This window comes from Malurus melanocephalus, unplaced genomic scaffold, assembly GCF_030028575.1.
Source record: "Malurus melanocephalus ecotype Western Australia unplaced genomic scaffold, MMel_1.1 scaffold_592, whole genome shotgun sequence".
Lineage (NCBI taxonomy): Eukaryota > Metazoa > Chordata > Aves > Passeriformes > Maluridae > Malurus > Malurus melanocephalus.
In genome coordinates this window covers 357,975-376,723 of record NW_026623824.1, presented here as the reverse complement: position 1 = coordinate 376,723, position 18,749 = coordinate 357,975, and the positions used below count along the sequence as shown (strand labels likewise).

The 18,749-nt window shown below is 37.9% G+C and overlaps 1 protein-coding gene across 5 annotated transcripts in view; it reads left to right on the top strand.

The window, feature by feature from the left end:
• GARNL3 (GTPase activating Rap/RanGAP domain like 3) overlaps positions 1–17,452 on the top strand; it is a 34,144-nt gene extending 16,692 nt beyond the window's left edge. For 3 of the 5 annotated variants that reach the window (XM_057382923.1, XM_057382924.1, XM_057382922.1), the window contains 14 exons: positions 687–791; positions 3,456–3,530; positions 4,439–4,550; positions 5,305–5,403; positions 6,216–6,332; positions 6,982–7,154; positions 7,447–7,605; positions 9,557–9,623; positions 11,599–11,706; positions 12,129–12,247; positions 12,500–12,635; positions 13,699–13,908; positions 14,215–14,326; positions 15,059–17,452. In XM_057382923.1, coding sequence (XP_057238906.1) covers positions 687–791; positions 3,456–3,530; positions 4,439–4,550; positions 5,305–5,403; positions 6,216–6,332; positions 6,982–7,154; positions 7,447–7,605; positions 9,557–9,623; positions 11,599–11,706; positions 12,129–12,247; positions 12,500–12,635; positions 13,699–13,908; positions 14,215–14,326; positions 15,059–15,215 — 1,749 coding nt within the window. In that variant the 3' untranslated portion in view covers positions 15,216–17,452. Of the gene's footprint in view, positions 1–686; positions 792–3,455; positions 3,531–4,438; positions 4,551–5,304; positions 5,404–6,215; positions 6,333–6,981; positions 7,155–7,446; positions 7,606–9,556; positions 9,624–11,598; positions 11,707–12,128; positions 12,248–12,420; positions 12,636–13,698; positions 13,909–14,214; positions 14,327–15,058 lie in introns of those variants that run through there. The other 2 variants (XM_057382926.1, XM_057382927.1) reach the window with 2 other exon arrangements.
• Positions 17,453–18,749: the final 1,297 nt, after the last annotated feature.

The window sequence follows — 18,749 nt, the reverse complement described above, 5'->3', positions numbered from 1 at the left end:
TAAGTCACAAGTTTCTGCTTCCTTCACATGTGCTGTCCTGTTCCAACTGGTTGTTTGAATGTTCTGTTACTTTAAAAAACTCTAATCCTAACGAGCACTGAATTGCATATGACTAAGCTAAATAACAATTATAACTAAATAACAATTATAACTTACTTAACGGTTAGATGAAAGTTGACATGTGCTTTCCTGATAGGACTCTTCACCAGCTGTGAGGAGAAGTGTAACAGCGTTGTACATTGTGCAAGCTTACCTGCAACGAGAGAGTAGGGAGTTTAGATATTGCAAAAAAGGGCATTAGTCTAGTCACCATAAAAACTGCAGTTATTCTGTGATGGTAAATTTGGACGATTTTTACCTCTGGGTAGCCATGAGGTAACTTTATTTTAAATGATGAAGACTTATTCTTAAGGTGATTCTTAACTAACTCCACTAAGTTCAGTACTTCTAAAACTAACGAGGTGCTATTTTTTCCACCAATGTTTATTTGCCTTATCTGTAAAAATCTGGTTAAACATGGGTTTTTTTTCATATATTCATGTCTTAGGTTCATCTGGTATGATTATACAAACCATGACATTGATAAACTATGGCAAGTTGTGGGGTAAATCACTCAAGGATTGAAGAGTTGAAATTTCTCTGCTTTGAGAAGCTATGCAGTTAAAAAGAAACATTTTCTGTTTTAGAACATGCTCAATAGAAGGTCCTTCAGTGATGTGTTACCAGAGTCCCCAAAATCAACACGGAAAAAAGAGGAAGCTCGACAAGCAGAATTTGTTCGGCTCGGTCAGGTAGGATCGGTTTAGAAGGTATGCCAGCTATGTTTACAAAGACTGTATCACTCCTTTTTTGTAGACTTTGATTGGCTTGCAGTWGTATTGGGATCTCAAGCAGTTTTCTTCATCAGAAATAGTTTTCTAGTATTGCATTGTTTTAAGATAAATTACAATGAAATATGAATAGAAGTAATTATCTGTAACACCTGAGGCACACAAATAATTTTTTGTATCATACGTGAGTTAAATGCAGGGTGGAAAAATCACGCCTTAGGATTAAACCTGAAATGTCTTTCCCTGCTTCATGAGGTAGATGCTTTCTGCCTCCAAGCAGAAGAGTGCTCGTGTCTTTTTCTGGGCTTGGGAAAAACGTAATCTTTCATGGATTAGGTTTTATTAAGATTGAATTCCTTAGAAATAGACTGCTTTAGTCACCAAGAAATTTTGCTAATCTTTCTGTTAAACGAGAGTTCGCTGCATGTCTTTTCACATAGCGCATACTGACTGCAGTCTTTTATGGGCTTATTAACTTTTTGGTTCTGTGAGAAGTACAACTTCGTGAGGATTTAGATAATCTGCTTTGATCTGACAGTTCGTTGCAACAAAAAACACCCAACAGTGCCTATGGTCATCAGTTCCCCTGTCCTTTCTCACTCRTTTCTTCTTGGTCCTAGACTGGTCTCATGGTTCTGCAGCCTATTGTAAGAATACTTCTTTTCTGAGCTTATTTAACTCAGCGGGAGTTAACAGAGCAAAAACAAAGTCTAAACCAAACAAGAAACAGACAAAATCCCCACACAAACAAAAACACAAAACCCAACCAACCAACAAAAAACCCTGCAAAACAAAACCGAACCCAACAAACAAACCAACCAACTAACCGACCAACCAACCAACCAACCAAAAAACAAAAAAAAAAGCAAAAACCCACACTGCCGACAAACCCCAAATCTCTTTTCTTTCTTTCTTTTTTTTTTTGGATTAGTAAGTTAAAAATTAGAAGAGTTTGAGAAGTTCTACGTCTGGTTGAAGTAGAGAATGGAGCTAGGCGGGTGAGAGCTGGTTCAAGAAATGTCTCGGGGCTATTAGAGCTTGCATTGGAAGAGCTGCAAATTCTCCTGTGCTTTGCCTGTCCATTCCTCCATCACCTTGCGATAACTTATCACTCTAGGCAGGCATTGGGGAAGAAAAAGTGCTGAACGTGTAATATTCAGACAGAAGCAACCAATTATTTATTCCTAAGTTTACTTTGCAGAAGGTAAAGAAAAACAAGAAAAATGTGGTTATTGAAAGTATTGGGAACCTATAGGCTTAAGCGCCTTCTACCCTCCCCCAACCTAAATGCTGATGAGACCCTCATGTAACAAATCTAGTGGGGACCCATTTGTTAAGCAAGACTCCATCCTCGATATGCTCTTCATCAAAAGGAAACCTATTATGTGGGTTAAAATTTCATAGTTACCTGTTAAGTATCTTTAGAAACTGCTTATCTTCAAGATTCTTTTAACATTTAAATATTTCCCTTCCCTAAAAGATCTTGCCTCTAAGTTATAAATTGTAGGCTTTAACACATTACAAGGTATCTTGCAAGTAAYTCAATAATTCTTGCCAAGCTAGGAATACATTTCCCCTTTAGTCACAGCCAGTTGACTTTTTAGACAGTAGATAAAATTCACTCGTAACTGATTCAGCAATATATTTAAATAATTTATTTATTGTTAAGGTGATCTCTTTTGACTGGTGAGATGGAATTAAAATGTTCATACAGTGAAGTATTTTGCACATGTCTGTAAGCTGACAGCCCTGCTTMATGCGAGTGTGCAAATGATGCGTGYGGGTGCTTACTGCCACTTCACAGAGAGCCATGCTTGATGTTAGTCCAACTCTAGGGCAGTACAATTTGTTTAGGTTAGTTCTCAACTTTGCATTGTGGAATGCTGTGACAATTCCACGTGTCACATTCTGACAGGAATATTGCTGTGAAAGTTAGTAGTGAAGATACATAGGCTACACTAAACAGACTTACTGTGTAAGGCAATGAAACTATGTATATATGACATTTCTCTTGAGTTTCTGGCCCTTTTAAAACACCTTGCTTCTAGTTACTTCTGATGGAAGGATTTGTGATCCTGTGACCATCTGCCCTTGGGAATGCCTGGCAATATATACAGACATAGATAAAAACATGTATTATATAGTCTGACTTAGTGTCTGTTAGGGAGTTTTGCAAGTAAACAAATTTGTATAATTGACAAAAGGATCCTGTATCCAGCTAGATTACAGAGTAAACTGTGTAGATGGTTAGCATGTATAGTTTCAGGTGGAGGTTTTTCTCTGTTATTATGCTTGACTCTTTGCTGATTTGGAGTTGCCATTTAGAAAGCAAGCAAACAAAAAAAAAACAAACAAAAAAAACCAAAACAAAACAAAAAAACAAGCAAAAAAAAACCCCAATTAACAGCTAACATATATTTTGCTGAGAAGATACTTAGTAACCACCTAGTGGTTTATGGTAACTTTGTTCAGGATACAGAATTCTGCTTCTTTCTTCCAAAAAAGAAAAGGCATAGGAATTCAAAACTGGAATTACTTTCCAGTCCTAAATTGTCCTTTTTGTGTAGTCATTAGCTTGGGTTCCTGACAAAAACTCAGTTTAAATAAAACATCTGTTTGTATTAGGCATTGAAATTGAAAACCACTGTGAAAGGGGATACCACAGCTAACTTGGCAACCACAGGCTTTTGTAAAAAGGAGGTGAGTGAAACTGTCTCAGAAGTTACGAAACATTAAACATTATCTAGTATGGCATCTATTTATTTACTACTGTAATTAGATGCTGCAGCTGAAAAGATGAAAGGTGCATTGTCAAAGTGATTTTGCAGTCACTATTGGATTAATAAAGGATGAGCCTGGGGGCAGAAGCACTTCTCAAGCTAAAGCAAGTGTGGACATTTCTATGCCTGAGAAAATTTGATGAAAGTGACATTTCCATATGCAATCATCTTTTGGTTTTACTTCAGCAAGTTTAAAACAAAATTCGGTTTTGGTTTCTTTTCCTGTAATACTGGATTTTGTTTGAAATCAGTAGGAAGAGAAATACGCAAACTAGACTCTTCTTTATATGTTTTATGTACAGAAGCTTCAGAAGTGCTTCTAGAATTCCAGAGATTCCAATTAATATATAAATTGGGAGAGGAGGGGCAGGGTCTGGGAGGTAAGTACAGAGAACACAGGATGGAAGAGCAATTTAGCAGAAAGGCGGTTTTAGTTGTACCATGTGCTAGTGACTAAACATCACAAAGTGAACCATAAAGTGTAAGCAAACTGCGTACGCGTGGTGGAATACATATGCTTTAAGCATATAGGTTTCAGTTTAAAAAAAAAAAAAATTGAGCGAGGGTTGCACTGAGTTTCAGCTGCATGTGTTTGAATTCTTGCATTTTGGGTATGTGTCTTACGAGTATCCAAACCAGAACTGATACAGAAATTCTCTGCAAGAAAATTAATTCAATTTTGACATTTCAAATTCAAACAATATACTGATTGGAAATGTATCCTGCCGAAAGCATTTACATGTTGTTGCCATTGTCCATCACATTCTGTGTCTGTATGATCTGTATTTTTTAGTGTACTTAATATGTATCCCTTATGTTACTTCATAGCCTTGGGAATCTCAGTCTTTCTGCAGTAATTTTCCTCATGAGGTTGTCTGTGCAGATTCTTGGGGCCAGTCCTTGCTGGTTTCTACAGATGTTGGCATCTTGTTAATAGATGGTTAGTAAATGATCTAGTGCTTTTGTGTCATTTTTTATGTATCTGACCATTTTCTTGAAAATGTATGTTCATAAGCTCTCTTCAGGTGTTGGTACGTCTTTTTGTAGGGGGATAGTTACTAATCCAAGTAAAGTTATTACATTTATGTAACCTAGTTGCAAAAATTCTTTCTGCACTAGTGTCAAGCCATATTGGAGAGCCAAGGGTTAATGAAGATTTCTGAATGTTTTCTTATTTCAGATGTTGTTTTCTTGACCATCTGAAAACCCACAGGAGGTCGCATCCAGGTTCAAGAACTGTCTAAATGGCTTCTCTGGCTTTTTTAGCCCTTGAGGGTAGCGAGCATGAAGCCAGGGGCTTACGTGGCAATGAAAGCCTACTTGTTCCCTTAGCAATGATATGGCTACTTTCACCCCTTCTTATGCTCTGTGTGCTACGTAAGGCCAGCGGGAATGAGGGAATGAAGTTAGTTCTTGGTTGTAATTCTCGAATTTGCCAAGGGAATGTCACTTTTCAGGTTTCAGATGCGTAATGAGATTCATGACAATAATAAAACTCTCCCGTGAGGAAGTATTGACTATGACTATGTAGGAGCTTTGTGCAAGTCTTTTATGTGGTTTTTTTTTTTTTTTTTGCCTCTCCATTTCTGTAAGAAGAAACCCAATACTTTTATTTTATTAAGAAAAAAATCATTCGGAACTGGCAGCTAGCAAATTTTAGCAGGATTTTGAATACGTATGTTTTTCTTTTTCAGAGGGTCAACCATCAGTGCAAGTATTTGATAAAACTCTCCAAATAAAGCAGATGCATGTGTTGGAAACTCTTGATCTTTTGATTGCCCGAACAGACAAAGGTAGGAGAGGTCCCTGTTCTTGGATTCTTGCATGAATCTGGCTGTTGCTGCGTGTCTATGTATTATGAGGCAATTGTGTCTATCAGCAGTCAGTATTTGTGATGCTTTCTTGAGAATAAGGGAGCACATACAGCAAGTACTGTTACTTTCTAAGAGGCTCATTTGTTCTTCGTTCAAGGCAAGCCTAAAAGTGATCACATTGTCTTCGGTCACTGTTGGAACTCAATATGCATTGCAAATATTTTTTTACTGAATTTATATGTTCATTCAGATGCACAAAAATGAGGGGATAGTTAATTATGCTGTCACTATTTGACAAAGTAAGTTTTATTGGTATCTATTCTGTTAACCTAATCGAACCTAACTTGCTGATCATTGAAGAACTGATAAGCAGAGCCAATCTGTGTCTGGAAGGGTTCAAACTCTGTTAAGGATCTAGTTATCATTTGCTCAGTTGTATGGTTCCAGCCCTTAAAGTAACACTTTTACTCTTGCCCTTACTTTGTCTATTACATTTTTGTTATTTTGCAAGATTTTATGTATTGACAAAATATTGTGCATGTCACTGTTCGGAAGCTCTCAGATCATTGTTTGGTGCAGCACCACTCAGTGGGGAACTCAGCTATTGTACTGAAGGCATTGGTTACTAGAATTGTAAATCCTGGAGAGTTTGTAAATCTTTTGTCCCCAGAGAGGTATCATGCTTTGTTTTGCTTTGTTAGGTGCTACTTCTCATCAAAAGTAAAGTATTAATTTCAAACTACCACTTTCTTCTTTTAACTTGTTTTAATCTGGTTCTCTCTATATGTCAGGGAAAGACTCTCGTCTTCTTGTCTTCAGACTCAGTGCTGTCCAAAAAGATATAGAGACAAAACAAATGATAAGAAGCAAATACGACTGCAGAGAAAATAAACTGGAGAGAACAAAAGGTGACGTTGTTATTTATCCTGTGCTAAAAACATCCGCTATGGTATGATGCTGGTGGTTGCCAGGGGCTTATTAGCTCTCTTTAGGCAGGTGTAGGTGTTCACCTTTTGTTTTTTCCTCTGGACAGTCAATTCAAACTTCGTTAAGTTGACATTTGGGAACTAGTTTAGTACAGTCCAGCGTGACGTTTTTCAATGTTGTGAAATACCGTGTTAATTGGCAATTGCTGCTGATGAAAAGCTTCAGAGAAAAATAGGATTTCAGGGTTGGGAGGGTATGAGAAGAATTTTGTGGGGTTGTTTCACTGAAATAAAGCACTCTTTACGCTGAAGGAACACTAGCAAATCTCCATTTCTTAGATTAGTTCGGATGTTGCTAATTACCTTTGTAGACATAAATGTTTCGTGGTCTTCAGAAGCAAGCTGCTTTGGAAAGCTGGAACTTGCGGAATGATGACAGTCCATGCACTTAAGAGTAAGAGTAAAAGTAGATTTCAAAAGAGGTGTAGGTTTTGTCTTTTTCTGGAAGTTGACATTATCCTATTGAGGAGTTTTTAATTCTGTSTTGCCAAGTAATCTGTCAGAGCCCTGTAGTAATAACCATCATACAAATACAGAACAAAAAGAAGAGTCTAGAACATTATTTCCTCAGGTTGCCATTTGTATGCCATTAATACTCACCATGGAAGTGAACTGAGGATTGTTGTGGCTATTCGGAACAAACTACTTCTCGTCACAAAGAAATATAATCCACACAGCACTTTAAGCAGCACGTCCCTGCTATCGTCTCCTGAATCTCCTGTAGAGGAGTTCCAGTACATCCGGGTATGTGTAATCCAGTTACTACTTATTTGAACACGCTGGGCAGCGCTCAGCTAGTGTGGCCGGTGTGGGGAAGACAGCGTATGCATTATCATCTTCCTGAATCTACAGGCAAGCCATATGGTGGAGTTCAATCATATATATGCTAAAGAAATATTTCCCATTTTTTTATAATGGTTTCTGCTTGTTCTTTGTTACATTTCTATGCTTAGAGAGCATCCCTTTAAAATCATGGAGTACAGCAGCACCCACAGTAGGAGCTTGAAAAAGAGTAATTCTATTATTTACATTATAGGAAATATGCCTTTCTGACCCTCCAGTGGTTATGACGCTGGTGGACGGACCTACTGGAGACAGTGACAATATGATCTGTGTAGCATATCGGCATCAGTTTGATTTAGTTAATGAGAGTACGGGAGAGTCCTATAGACTGCATCACATTGAAACAAACAGGGTAAGTTTGCATCATTGAAACTTTTTTTTGCTGATCCCCACTGAACACAATTTCTTGCAGACTCAGTGCATGCTGTACTGACCTCCTAGGAGTGTGATTTGTGGAGATCCTCGCTAAGTGTRTTACTTTTTATTTCTGTAACCACTGCTTTAGGGCACTCTGAGATATTTGTTCCTTTTGGGATACATGATAGTAACTCTCAAGAGAGGTCTTTGTAAGATACGACACATTAGGAAAGAGCCTGCATTTCAGGCTCTGGAATATTCCTGTTGTCAACAATTAATTTTTCTTCTTTCTTAGCCAGAAGTTTGCTTTTTGTTTTATTTTTGTGGTAGGAGTGTTTTATTGTTTAAGAAATTGCATCAAAATAACTTCAGTGGTTGGCTACCAGTATCTCATTCAGATTTGCCTATTTGCATGCACTATGGCTAAAATATTTACATACGGTTTCTCATTCTGTGTAAGAAACTGCTGTCCAGTCAACTCATAACTGAATCTTTGTACCTAAGACATAGCGTTGGGTTTTAGGTAAATGTCTTGATTTTCAGAAAAAAAGTTCCAGTATTTCCTGCTTCGGGAAGTATAATGATTTCCAGCACCTCAGAAAATCAGACAATTTCATTTCTAAACAGGGATGTGGACATCTAGCTTTAGGAAAAAAAAAAAAAAAGAGGAAGATTATGTACAATTAAACTTTCGTTGTTGTTTTCCCTTAATGAGATAAGGGACTACTCTTTTCATTTGGTGGTTCTCGATCAGTTATTTTCTTTTAAAATCATCTGTGTTTTTATTTGGATCTGGTGATGAAGAGGTGCTCCTGGCCTGGTTGATCAAGTGTAAAGTTCTCCACAGCATTGGGAACCAATCTGAATCTGGACAAGGAGGAACTACAAGTAAAGAATAGGGATGGAGAAGGACATCACCATCGCAATCCACCAGCCCCATCTCTTTTCCATGCAGGAATCCTTATTTCCTTTAGGAACATGAACAAAGCAGACAATTCATATGAGCTGASCTAGTGATTTTTTTATGATGTTAAAATTGGTTACCCACTTACTTCTCTGGACGATAGAGCAGCAGTGGCTTTCAGATGGGTCAAAATGCATTTGGTATGGATGTGTAAACTTCCAGGTTTGCTTAACAGTTCTTGACCTGCACGGTAATCTTAAATCGAGGGAAGCCAAAGACCTGCTGTTCATGCAATCGGTCTCTAAGGCTTCTCCCTCTCCAGGTAATATATGTAGTTTGGGAAGCATTTGCCCAACATAACCTTACGTATTTCGCTAACAAGGTCTCATTTCCTGAACAGATATCCTACTTTTGTGGCTGTTTTGGTTTTTAAAAAAAAATCTAAATGTAAAAGACAAAACAAAAGTTGAATTAAAAGAATTTATGTAGCCAAATCTATGTAAATAATGCTGTGGTTTAACCACCATTGTTTCTCAGTTCATAAATTCAGACTGTTCGGGAATTGTTCTTAAGTACATTCCTGTTGACTTCCATAAATGTTAGCGATTTTGAACGAGTAGTTGGTGTATCTGATCTTTTTGCTAGTCATGCTGTGCCTTTGAAGATCACTTTTTGAAAATAATTGATACCTGTAACATATCGTGTTGATTCACAGCTTTCTGAAATGATCCTGTTTCCCAAAATTTTTATTGCTAAATAAGTTACATAAGTTTKTATTGCTTTATACTGCGGTGTGGTATTGACTGTTCAGTACTGTACAGAACCAAATACAGGAGAAGCTGGTTTTCATCCTGAGAACATCCTGAAAATTGCATCACAAAAACATCTATTTTTATAAAATTACTGTTTATTTCTCTTTTTTTTTCTTTTACCTGTGGTTGTGCACTTTCCCAACTGATTGTATTGCTTCTTAGTCACAACCTAGTTGTAATAACTACAGTATCCTCCACTGGTTTGTTAATCTTTTCCATTATAATTGCAGGTTAATTTTGTAGCAGCTATTGATGTATATGAAGATGGTGAAGCTGGTCTGCTGTTGTGTTATAACTGTAAGTGTTTAGGGAAGGCAAAAATGGTAATAGCTCAATCTGCATATGTAGATCTTCTTTCACTGGAGGCTTTGTTGAACTTCATGAGATTTGCATCAGTCCACCTCTCAAGCCTGTCAAAGTCGCTTGATCCCTCCAGTGTGTTAGCTTCACCACACAGCTTAGGGTCTTTGCAGACTTGCTGAGGGTGCCCTCATTCCCGCTGTTCTTGTTGCTGGTAAGGATGCCATCCAGTGGCAACCCGAGTACTGACCCCTGAGGGACATCACTGGTCACTGGTCTCTGCATGGGCAATGAGACATTGACCTCAGCTTTTTGCATGCAGCCATCCGGCCGCTTCTTTATCCACCTAGTGCTCCGTCCATCAAATCCATGTCACTCCAGTGTGGAGACGAGGATGTCCCGTGGGACGGTGTCAAACGCTTTGTGTGAGTCCAGGTAGACGATGTCAATTGCTCTGCCCCATCCACCAATGCTGCAGCCCCATCATAGAAGGTCACCAGATCTGTCAGCCGTGATTTACTATTTGTAAAGCCATGTTGGCTGTTACCAGTCAGTATAGAACATGCATGTATGCGCGTCACTGCAGTTCACAGGTACTTCTGATCCTCTTGAAAGTAGAAGTGCTTAGCATGGAGCAGCCTAGGCAAGGCAATGCTGAAAGGCAAGGCGTGGCTACTCTCTCTGGCAGAAGGCATGTCCTGTTTGCCTTTCCAAAGTGAACATTAAGGGAGACAGGATAAATACACCCTGTACTCCATTCCTGGCTGTCAGATTGGCAAATTATAAGTGTCTAAACTCTCTAAGGCCTTATTAGTTCTGGTTCTATTAGCACTGCTTCAGAACTAAAAAAGTATCTGACAGACCATAGTGAATTTGCACATATAATTCTGCTTGGGATAGACCCAATCCTTAGCAAAAACTAAGAATGTTAGCTGATTTTAAAGTTATAATAAAGATACTGCACAGGCTTGTGGCTACTTGAATTCCTATTTCTAGGAAAGTGGCTCAGGGAAACCTACATTTTTTCTTTAGAGAATTTTATAAATCAAAAAGTAACATCACAGAACAAACAGAATTTGGCAGCATCTAAAGTTTATGTTTAGTAAAAGACCAATAGCACATTAGTGGATGTAAACTTCGATTCTGTATAAAGACAGCAGTTAGCAGGAAACAAAACCTTTTGCCTAAAAAATGTAAAAGAGCTGGAAAGAGCATATATTTGAAAGGGTCGTAGTTGTTCACCTGGAACTGCTGCTACACTTACATAAGCTTGCCAGGAAAAAAAAATAAGATTGCAGCTGCAGCTTGTCTTTAAGTGTACTTTTTGTTAGCTTATATGACTTCTCAAGTCATGACCTTGAATGGACCCTTCCTGATAGTGGAAGTTTCTCCGTTAACTAGTTCTATCTATTAAAAATTCAGAATTATGTTGTCAGTAAGAAGCCGTATAAGCCAGCATTCATGCGTTACCCATAGGAAGATTGCTCATTTCAGAATCGTGGACTAAGAGCAGCTAAGAAGTGCATTCACAAGTTATATAATTAATGAAATTTTGGTGTCTGTAATACCTCAGTTGCATAGCAGTCTTCAAAGGATGTAAATGACGGTAACATGTGGCTGCTTGAAGGGCAGAGAAGTACAATTCTGCAGACACTGCTTTCTGACTTTTTTCTTGCCTATTCCTCTGCCTGTAGACAAGTCAGGGACCTGATGACTTTTGAAACAGTGATAGTTACTTTGTGAAACATGACAACTTATTCAACCTAGGTCTTTTCTTTTGGTCTTTCAAATGTCACGTTCCCAGAGAAAGAAAATTTTTTCTATCTGTTTAGCTATAGAGCGACTTCTACATGAATGTTTGATTATGTGCATAATGTCCACCCTTCTGCAAATAAACCATCTGCCTGTGAAATAGGTGGTGGACACTTACAGTATAAAGTGATGGATGCTTCTTTTTGCTGCTTTGTTATAGATGTTTGTCAATACAGAAAGGTGTATCCTTTCAGTGGAGGTTCTCCACTGGTGCAGCCATCAGCTTATGACTTCCACTTCAGCTGGAATCAAGTTCCTTATGCTGTTGGTAAGAAGTTACGTCTTTTTACTAGATGTTTTTTTCATTACTATTTTGGCCTGCACTTGGTTCTTAGTGGAATTACAGTATTCTAGGAATAAGCATGTTACATTCCTGCCACTTGAGTTAAGTTTCTGCATATGATAATTTTCGAAAGTGGAGCCTTGGTAGCAAGGTCATCCTTTGCTGAGCTTTTTTTTCCCTTTCTCTTTTTAGTGTTGTTCCTTTTCCATTCACTCTGTATTCTGCCAGGCATGGAGAGTAACATTTTCTTCAGCTTTGATGTAGCTCAGTGTTTATCGGTATGCCAGACAACACTTTTCATAGGAAAGGAACATGCCAGAAGAGGTCAACAACAGTTTTCCCGGAACATCCAAGAAACTTTCACACTAATCATTTTTCCTTGCCAAATAACTTTTATTCCATTGCAGTCTGTGCTTTCCCGTACGTTCTCGCCTTCACTACTGATTCCATTGAGATACGATTAGTGGTGAATGGGAACTTAGTCCACACAGCAGTTGTGCCTGAGCTTCAACTTGTAGCGTCAAGGGTAAGACACAGAAAAATAATGTTATACTATTTCCATGATATCTCGGGATCTAATAAGAAGTTGCTGCCGCTAAAAATGAAATGAACGAAAGCTGAAATAGGTGCTATTTGGGCTATTTGCAATCATAGCTACTTGCTGTTRTCTGCAATAATTGTTCATCTCTGTGCTCTTAGTTTATATCAAGGACAAAGAGAATCAGAAGATGGTGAAGAAAGTCTCGCTGTACTAATGAAGAGTAATTTGTCATTTCAGTCAGATATTTATTTTAAAGCTACTGCTGCAGTAAGTGGATCATCTGACAGCAGCTCGAAGGAAATGAGTTCAAAGAGTTCTCCTCAAACACCGACAGCTTACGAAAAGCCAGAATTTTCTCCTCCTTCTCTAGAAGGTAATGTGGCATCTTGAATAATGATGTGTAATCATTCCGACAGCTATCGCATCTCAGTGTGGCTGACCTTCAATAAAGATGGTAAAGGTGAGTTCCTACCTGAAAGTCTGGAAGATAAGAGATTTTCTATTTTTCTACATATATAAGGCACTTGGCTGAGCTTTTGCACTGTATTATCTTTTCTGAATACATGGTAGCACTGTTCTGAACAAATAATTTCTTCAGGAAGGGAGGAATTAAGCTTCAGTAGCTTGATGAATATTTGGCCACCAATATGACCACAAGCAATAATGCAGAAAGGCGGATAAATTGTGACAAAGCTTGACATTTCACATACACCATTCCTTTCATTTAACAAAAGCTGAATGACCACTGAATTGCTGAAGCTCTTTTGCAAACCAAAAGTAAAAGGCCTTGAAAAACTTCACAGTTATTTAGCTTAACATGATCTATGAACAGTCAATCTGTAGTGTAACAATAAAGGAGAAACAAGGGAACTAGATACCGAAAGAGGTATGCATACCTTTCTTCCTTCAATCTGCTGCTGCACTCTTGGCAGAAAGGGAAAGGAGAAGGTAATCACAATTTTAAATTCTTTTTAAGGCAGTGTTATTTGATGGTAATTTTGGGATTTTGGTTTGTTTTTCTTCTAGGAATTAGAAAAATGTGGTATTTTGTGTGACCTAGGAGGAGGAGGAGTCATAATTTAAACCACTTGGGATCCAGGCTTTGCAGTATATTAGAACACATGGGAAATACTGCAAGAGTGCAGTATAATGGTCAGAGTATCAGCCATACTAATTTACTTCCTGGTTCCACTGCTGATTCATCATGTTGCCAAGAGTCAATCTTCTTGTTCTCTCTAAGTCAAATTGCTCATATTTCTTCCCTCTCCTAGATTACTTATATTGATAGATCTTTAGAGCGAAGAAATCTTTGTCGTTTGTGTTTAGAAGTGCCCAGCTCAGCAAGTATCATTTGTCTTTCTATGTTTTCATTTGGAATTATTAAGAACTGATACTATGCTGAAAGTGTAATATTCTTTTCTCTTTCCATGTTTCAGGCGAAGTTCCATGCAAAAACCTGTACAAAATACCTCTCAGCAATCTGGTGGGGCGAAGCATTGAACGACCTCTGAAGTCACCTTTGGCTTCCAAGGTCATCACTACTACAACATCGAGTGGCATTGCCTCTCTTCCAGTTATGCACTCACTATCCTTATCTCGTGTAGAAATGAAAGAAATTGCAAGCAGAACACGTAAAGAATTGCTGGGTAAACTCTCCTCATTCTTCAGTGTTATATGTCAGTTGCCACATATGTACTTTTTAATCTTTGCACCRTCATAGATAGGTTTGTAACATGCGGCTAGTGTTCATAAGTTATTAAAATAAATAAGGAAACTGTGAGGAAACATTTTTGCAAATGATGTAGCCAATATTGTCTGATCTGGAATAAAATGGCCATATTCTAGGCTGGGTAGAAATAGTTAATAAAGGAAACCAGCAACAGATACATTAACATTTTCATGAATGCTTTGTTTTCTCTTGAGAGTATTAAGTCTTTTATTCCTTTATTGAGGCCTCTTGGATGAGCCTATACCCAAGACAGAAAGTGCACAGAAGCTAAAAAAGGTTTCTCGAAGACAGTCAGACCCCAAGCAGGGAGCAGTAAGATCAACTAGTAGTGACAGGTAAATATACTGACTTTAGAAAAGAGCCTAAGTTAGACTGCAAGTACTTTCAGAATTGATTGCTCATGCTTATCTCAGCTGGTGTGAGGCTGACTGAGATCTTTGTATATCCGTATGCGTTTCATGCTRATGTGTTTGTTAGAGTGTCTAAATACTGTAAGTACTGAGACAATTAGACTTTTCACTAAAGACATGTTGATAAGCAAAGCAAGACTAAATGGCATTTTGTGGGGACCTGCTGCAATTGAGCCTGTTATTAAGATTTGGACTACTGCATCTGCACTGTGCAGACTGTCTTGTTGTTTTCTTTATGTGCTCTTGTGTTGCTATTTTCAGAATAAATTTTGTGAAAAAAAGGCCATAGCATTTGTCTGTTTGGCACTGAACCCTAGTGCCATGCTTTTGTTCTCACTGTTTCCATAACATACGTTTGTGTAGAGCACTGGCAGAATACAGATGATACAGGAAACTGAGAGTAACAAGACAAACAAAAAATCTCTTGCAGTATAAAACTGTTTGATTTATTTCCCTGTTTGGAAATTGTTTGGGTGAGGGGTTTCATTTATACTGCCTTTTGATTATTTTTAGTAGAGTAAAACAGGAGGGAATCTCAGTTGTAATCATCTGTGTCTGTCTTTAGGATAACTTGATTGAATCTAGAAGTAGCCATTGTTCCTTCCTGACCTGACCTGTGGTGTTTTTTTTCAGTAACTTTTGTCTTCCTCTCTGCAGGATAATCTCAAGCTCTTTTGAAGGCTATTCTGAAAGACATCAAGTTTCCACTAGTTCCGATCCTGATACTTTAGCAAACAGGGAGGAGAGCTCACCATCTAGCAATCCATTTCAGCTGATTTCTTTATATGATGAAGACATCATTGACTTGAAATGAAAACACTTAAAACCTTTCTTCCTTACTCTACGTTTTCTTACAACCCTGTAAGCTCTATGGCAATGTCACGAACACTGCTTCTGGTGGTAAAATGTGGCTGGAAATACCAATGATAAATCTTTATAGAACGCATGTTCTGGTTTGCACAGCCTGATTTTGGTGATGCTTATATCTTTGACATAGGTGTGTTTCTTCAGTTAATGAAGCATTACTTTTTGTAGCATTCTAATGGTAGGTAATCAGTGAGAGATTTAGACTGAAACTGAAGCAAACAAGATTTATTACTTTTTCTAAGCTTCTTATAATTTGATGTACCTAAATACAGCGAAGTTGATTGCTGTTATTCCTGTCATGAGCTGCTCTACAACAGTGTATGTCATGTGAGAAGAGGAATTTTATAACATAGATCACTGCTTTTGGTTTTTGTCTTTAAAAAAACAAAACTACGAGGCTTGTAGGTGAGGTCATTTCAACAGGTCATTTCAAGACAGTCCTTGAAATGATGCACCTGTGGTACATTCACTAAGAATCAGATGAGATATGAAGATGATGCTTCCTTTGCTCCATTTAGAGAAACTTGAAAACTCTTTTGGCATAAAAGATCCTTGAACAGAGAAACTTTCTATAATAAACACAAACTTTTAGAATATTTCTTTAGAATTGGAAATTAAGAAAAAAACCAACACCACAAGCAAAAAATCCTCAAACAAAAACCCTGATCCATCTACTGGAAAAGTCTTACTGTTGTGCATCTGCAGAGTTTTCCATTACAGACAGAAGAGCCAACCCCAATTGTCTTTGACTACTAAAAGATCCATATTATCAGCATTAGCTGTTGTCTGTGCTTGCACCAACGTTGTAAGTCATTACTCCAGATAGCTGTATTTTTCTGACTGTATGCAGCCTAAAATTTCAGTACTAATAAGCTGGTTTTCTATGATGAAGTAGTCATCTTGTCTCTTTCTGTGTTAAAGGTGATGGGTTTATATTTAAAGTTTTGGGGTTTGTTTTTTATTTATTTTGTTGTTTTTTAACCCTTTCCTCTAGAGCACCTTTGCAAGGGTTTTGTATGGTTGTGGGTTTTTTTCATGAAAGTGTGATGCTTCCAGCCTTTCTATAAATGATGTTTTTAGCTTTATTAGCAAGTGTTCCTTGTTCTGTATGTAGAAATACTTCCCTATCATTGATTTCACTTTGTTGGGTTAGGGTTAGGGTTAGACGTTGGTTTAGTCTGCATTTGAAATACATAACCCTTTGGATTTGGATTTCAATATATATACATACATAGGTGTGTATAGTTTTAATTTCCACCGTAAATTGTCAGGGATTAAAAATCCTGAGATTATATATATTGGAATTGAAAGTAATGGGATCATAAAAGGCAGGGGAGGGGAAAAGTGCATCTGCAAGTGATAAGGTATTTCAGAATAATTTCTGTTGCCTTAGTGTATGAAAATGACTATCACACCATTCTCATTGTTAACAATTTGATGTCATAGTGCATATGCACAGTGCTTGCCAATTCTGTCAAAGCACTGTTTCGTCAGATAGGCTTGATCTGATTTTATGAAGGACTAAATTATACTCTGGAAACCTAATATTAACAATATGGGAAGGCTCAAGAGACTGTGCAGCAAACATCTGCATTTGCATACAGGTTAGGAAGTGTTTTTACTCTTACCAGTTGAGCACAGCAACTTCATCAGCCTATATATTGCTTAGCTGCTTCACTTTGTTGCTGATCTGTAACTGACTTACTCCTGTTTGCTTCACTTTGTTGCTGATCTGTAACTGACTGACTCCTGTTTGCTACTGGAAATTGTGGTATTAGCACATGACTTGAACAGAAAATTGAGATTATTTTCTACATATTTATTTATAGTTCTATTAGGTATTTATCTGGTTAAATGGAAAATGTTATGTAAAGGTTTATGCAGAGTTATCAATCTGGAATGTTAGTTTAATTGTCTTTGAATGGTAGAAGACTGCTTTGTAATTTAATAATTGCATATTGTTAAGACTGTTGCTACATTTGTGATCAAAGACTCTTTACCACTGGTCTTAAATGATGATGTATTATCATGGTTTTTAACGTCATATGACAGCATGTATGGTTTGTGTTTTAGATGTGACATCCAAATAGAAACAGTCCAATCACATCTGAAACTGTTTTAAGTGCTATTTATCACATTGTAAAGAAGAAACATGATTTATTCCTTCATATGTAATAAACTATAAATTTGACCCCACTTCTTTCCTTCACACACACAGGACTAACGATTTCAAATCTGGAAAGTAAAAAGATAAGAAATCAAAAATACAGGGTATAGCCCAGAGCTCTGCACTACTTTCTCCATTCAAGTTTTCTGAAGTGCTTATCATTCCTGTAAGATTGTTTGTGTATTAAGATTTACCCATCTTTGACATAAGCTATAATCTAGCATTGGTTTATGTTTCCAGTCATCTTTTAGGCTACCAGAGATGTGCTTCAGTTGGGGATCTTTACTCTGTGAACTAACACTACAAAAGAGCTTTTTTCCCTTTCTGGCTGAGTGTATACTCTTACTGTCTTCAAGACCTTGTAATTACTTTTGAATAAGCAATCACCTTTCCTGAAGACTCAAAGACATTCTTGTAAGAGCTACAACCTGCCTTGTGATTTAAATGCATTTCTAGCCAACTTGACTACACTAGTGAAAAAAACTTAAAGCCAAGTGTTCGTCTCCATTTGGGATTAAGATTCAATTCAGTGGTCAGGCATTCCAGAAATAGCAGCAACACAATTGTCAAGCACTGCAGTCTGAAATTAGCATTACCCAGGCAACATTGTGCACTTCTACAGAAGGCAACTGTAATACTTGCCATAAGGACAAGGTAGATCGGAGCAAGGAAAATTTATTTATTTACACAATCAGATTTTAATTTACATTTTAGCAAGAAAGATACTGGCCTCATAACAATTAATATTCTCACATGGCTGTTAAAGTCAGTCTACACCAGGTGACAACACAGGAACTAAAGAAATAAGAGTAATTCATGATGCTTACTATAAAATCATGAAATCGTTTGTTTCCTAAGAATACCATAACCCAGTTCGTTAACACACAAGCAGCACTTGCTGTTTTAAGTAGGAAAATTTCAGGTATCAGCAGCCATGGAGCAGGACCCCAGCCACAGGCAAAACCTGCAAGTACAAAGCGAAGAAATGTACGTTAAGTAGGAAAAAGTAAACGATGTCCAAGTTAATCAAGTAAGGGGGATGGTTCAATCAAAATCTTGCCCCCCCCCCCCAGAAGTAGAAAGAAGAAGTGATTTTAAGTCCATATGATCAACACTTGTGCATTTTGCATCATAATTACATGAATATTCTCAACAAACAGAACGTGCCAAACCTCGGGCAGCAGCGGGAAGCGGCGTAACCCGCCAGGCAGCGAGCCCCCTCAGCAGCTGTGCCTGCAGGCCGGGCCGCCCCCGCCGCCTCTGCTCCGAGCAGCACCGGGCAGCGGCACCGGGCAGCGGCACCGGGCAGCGGCA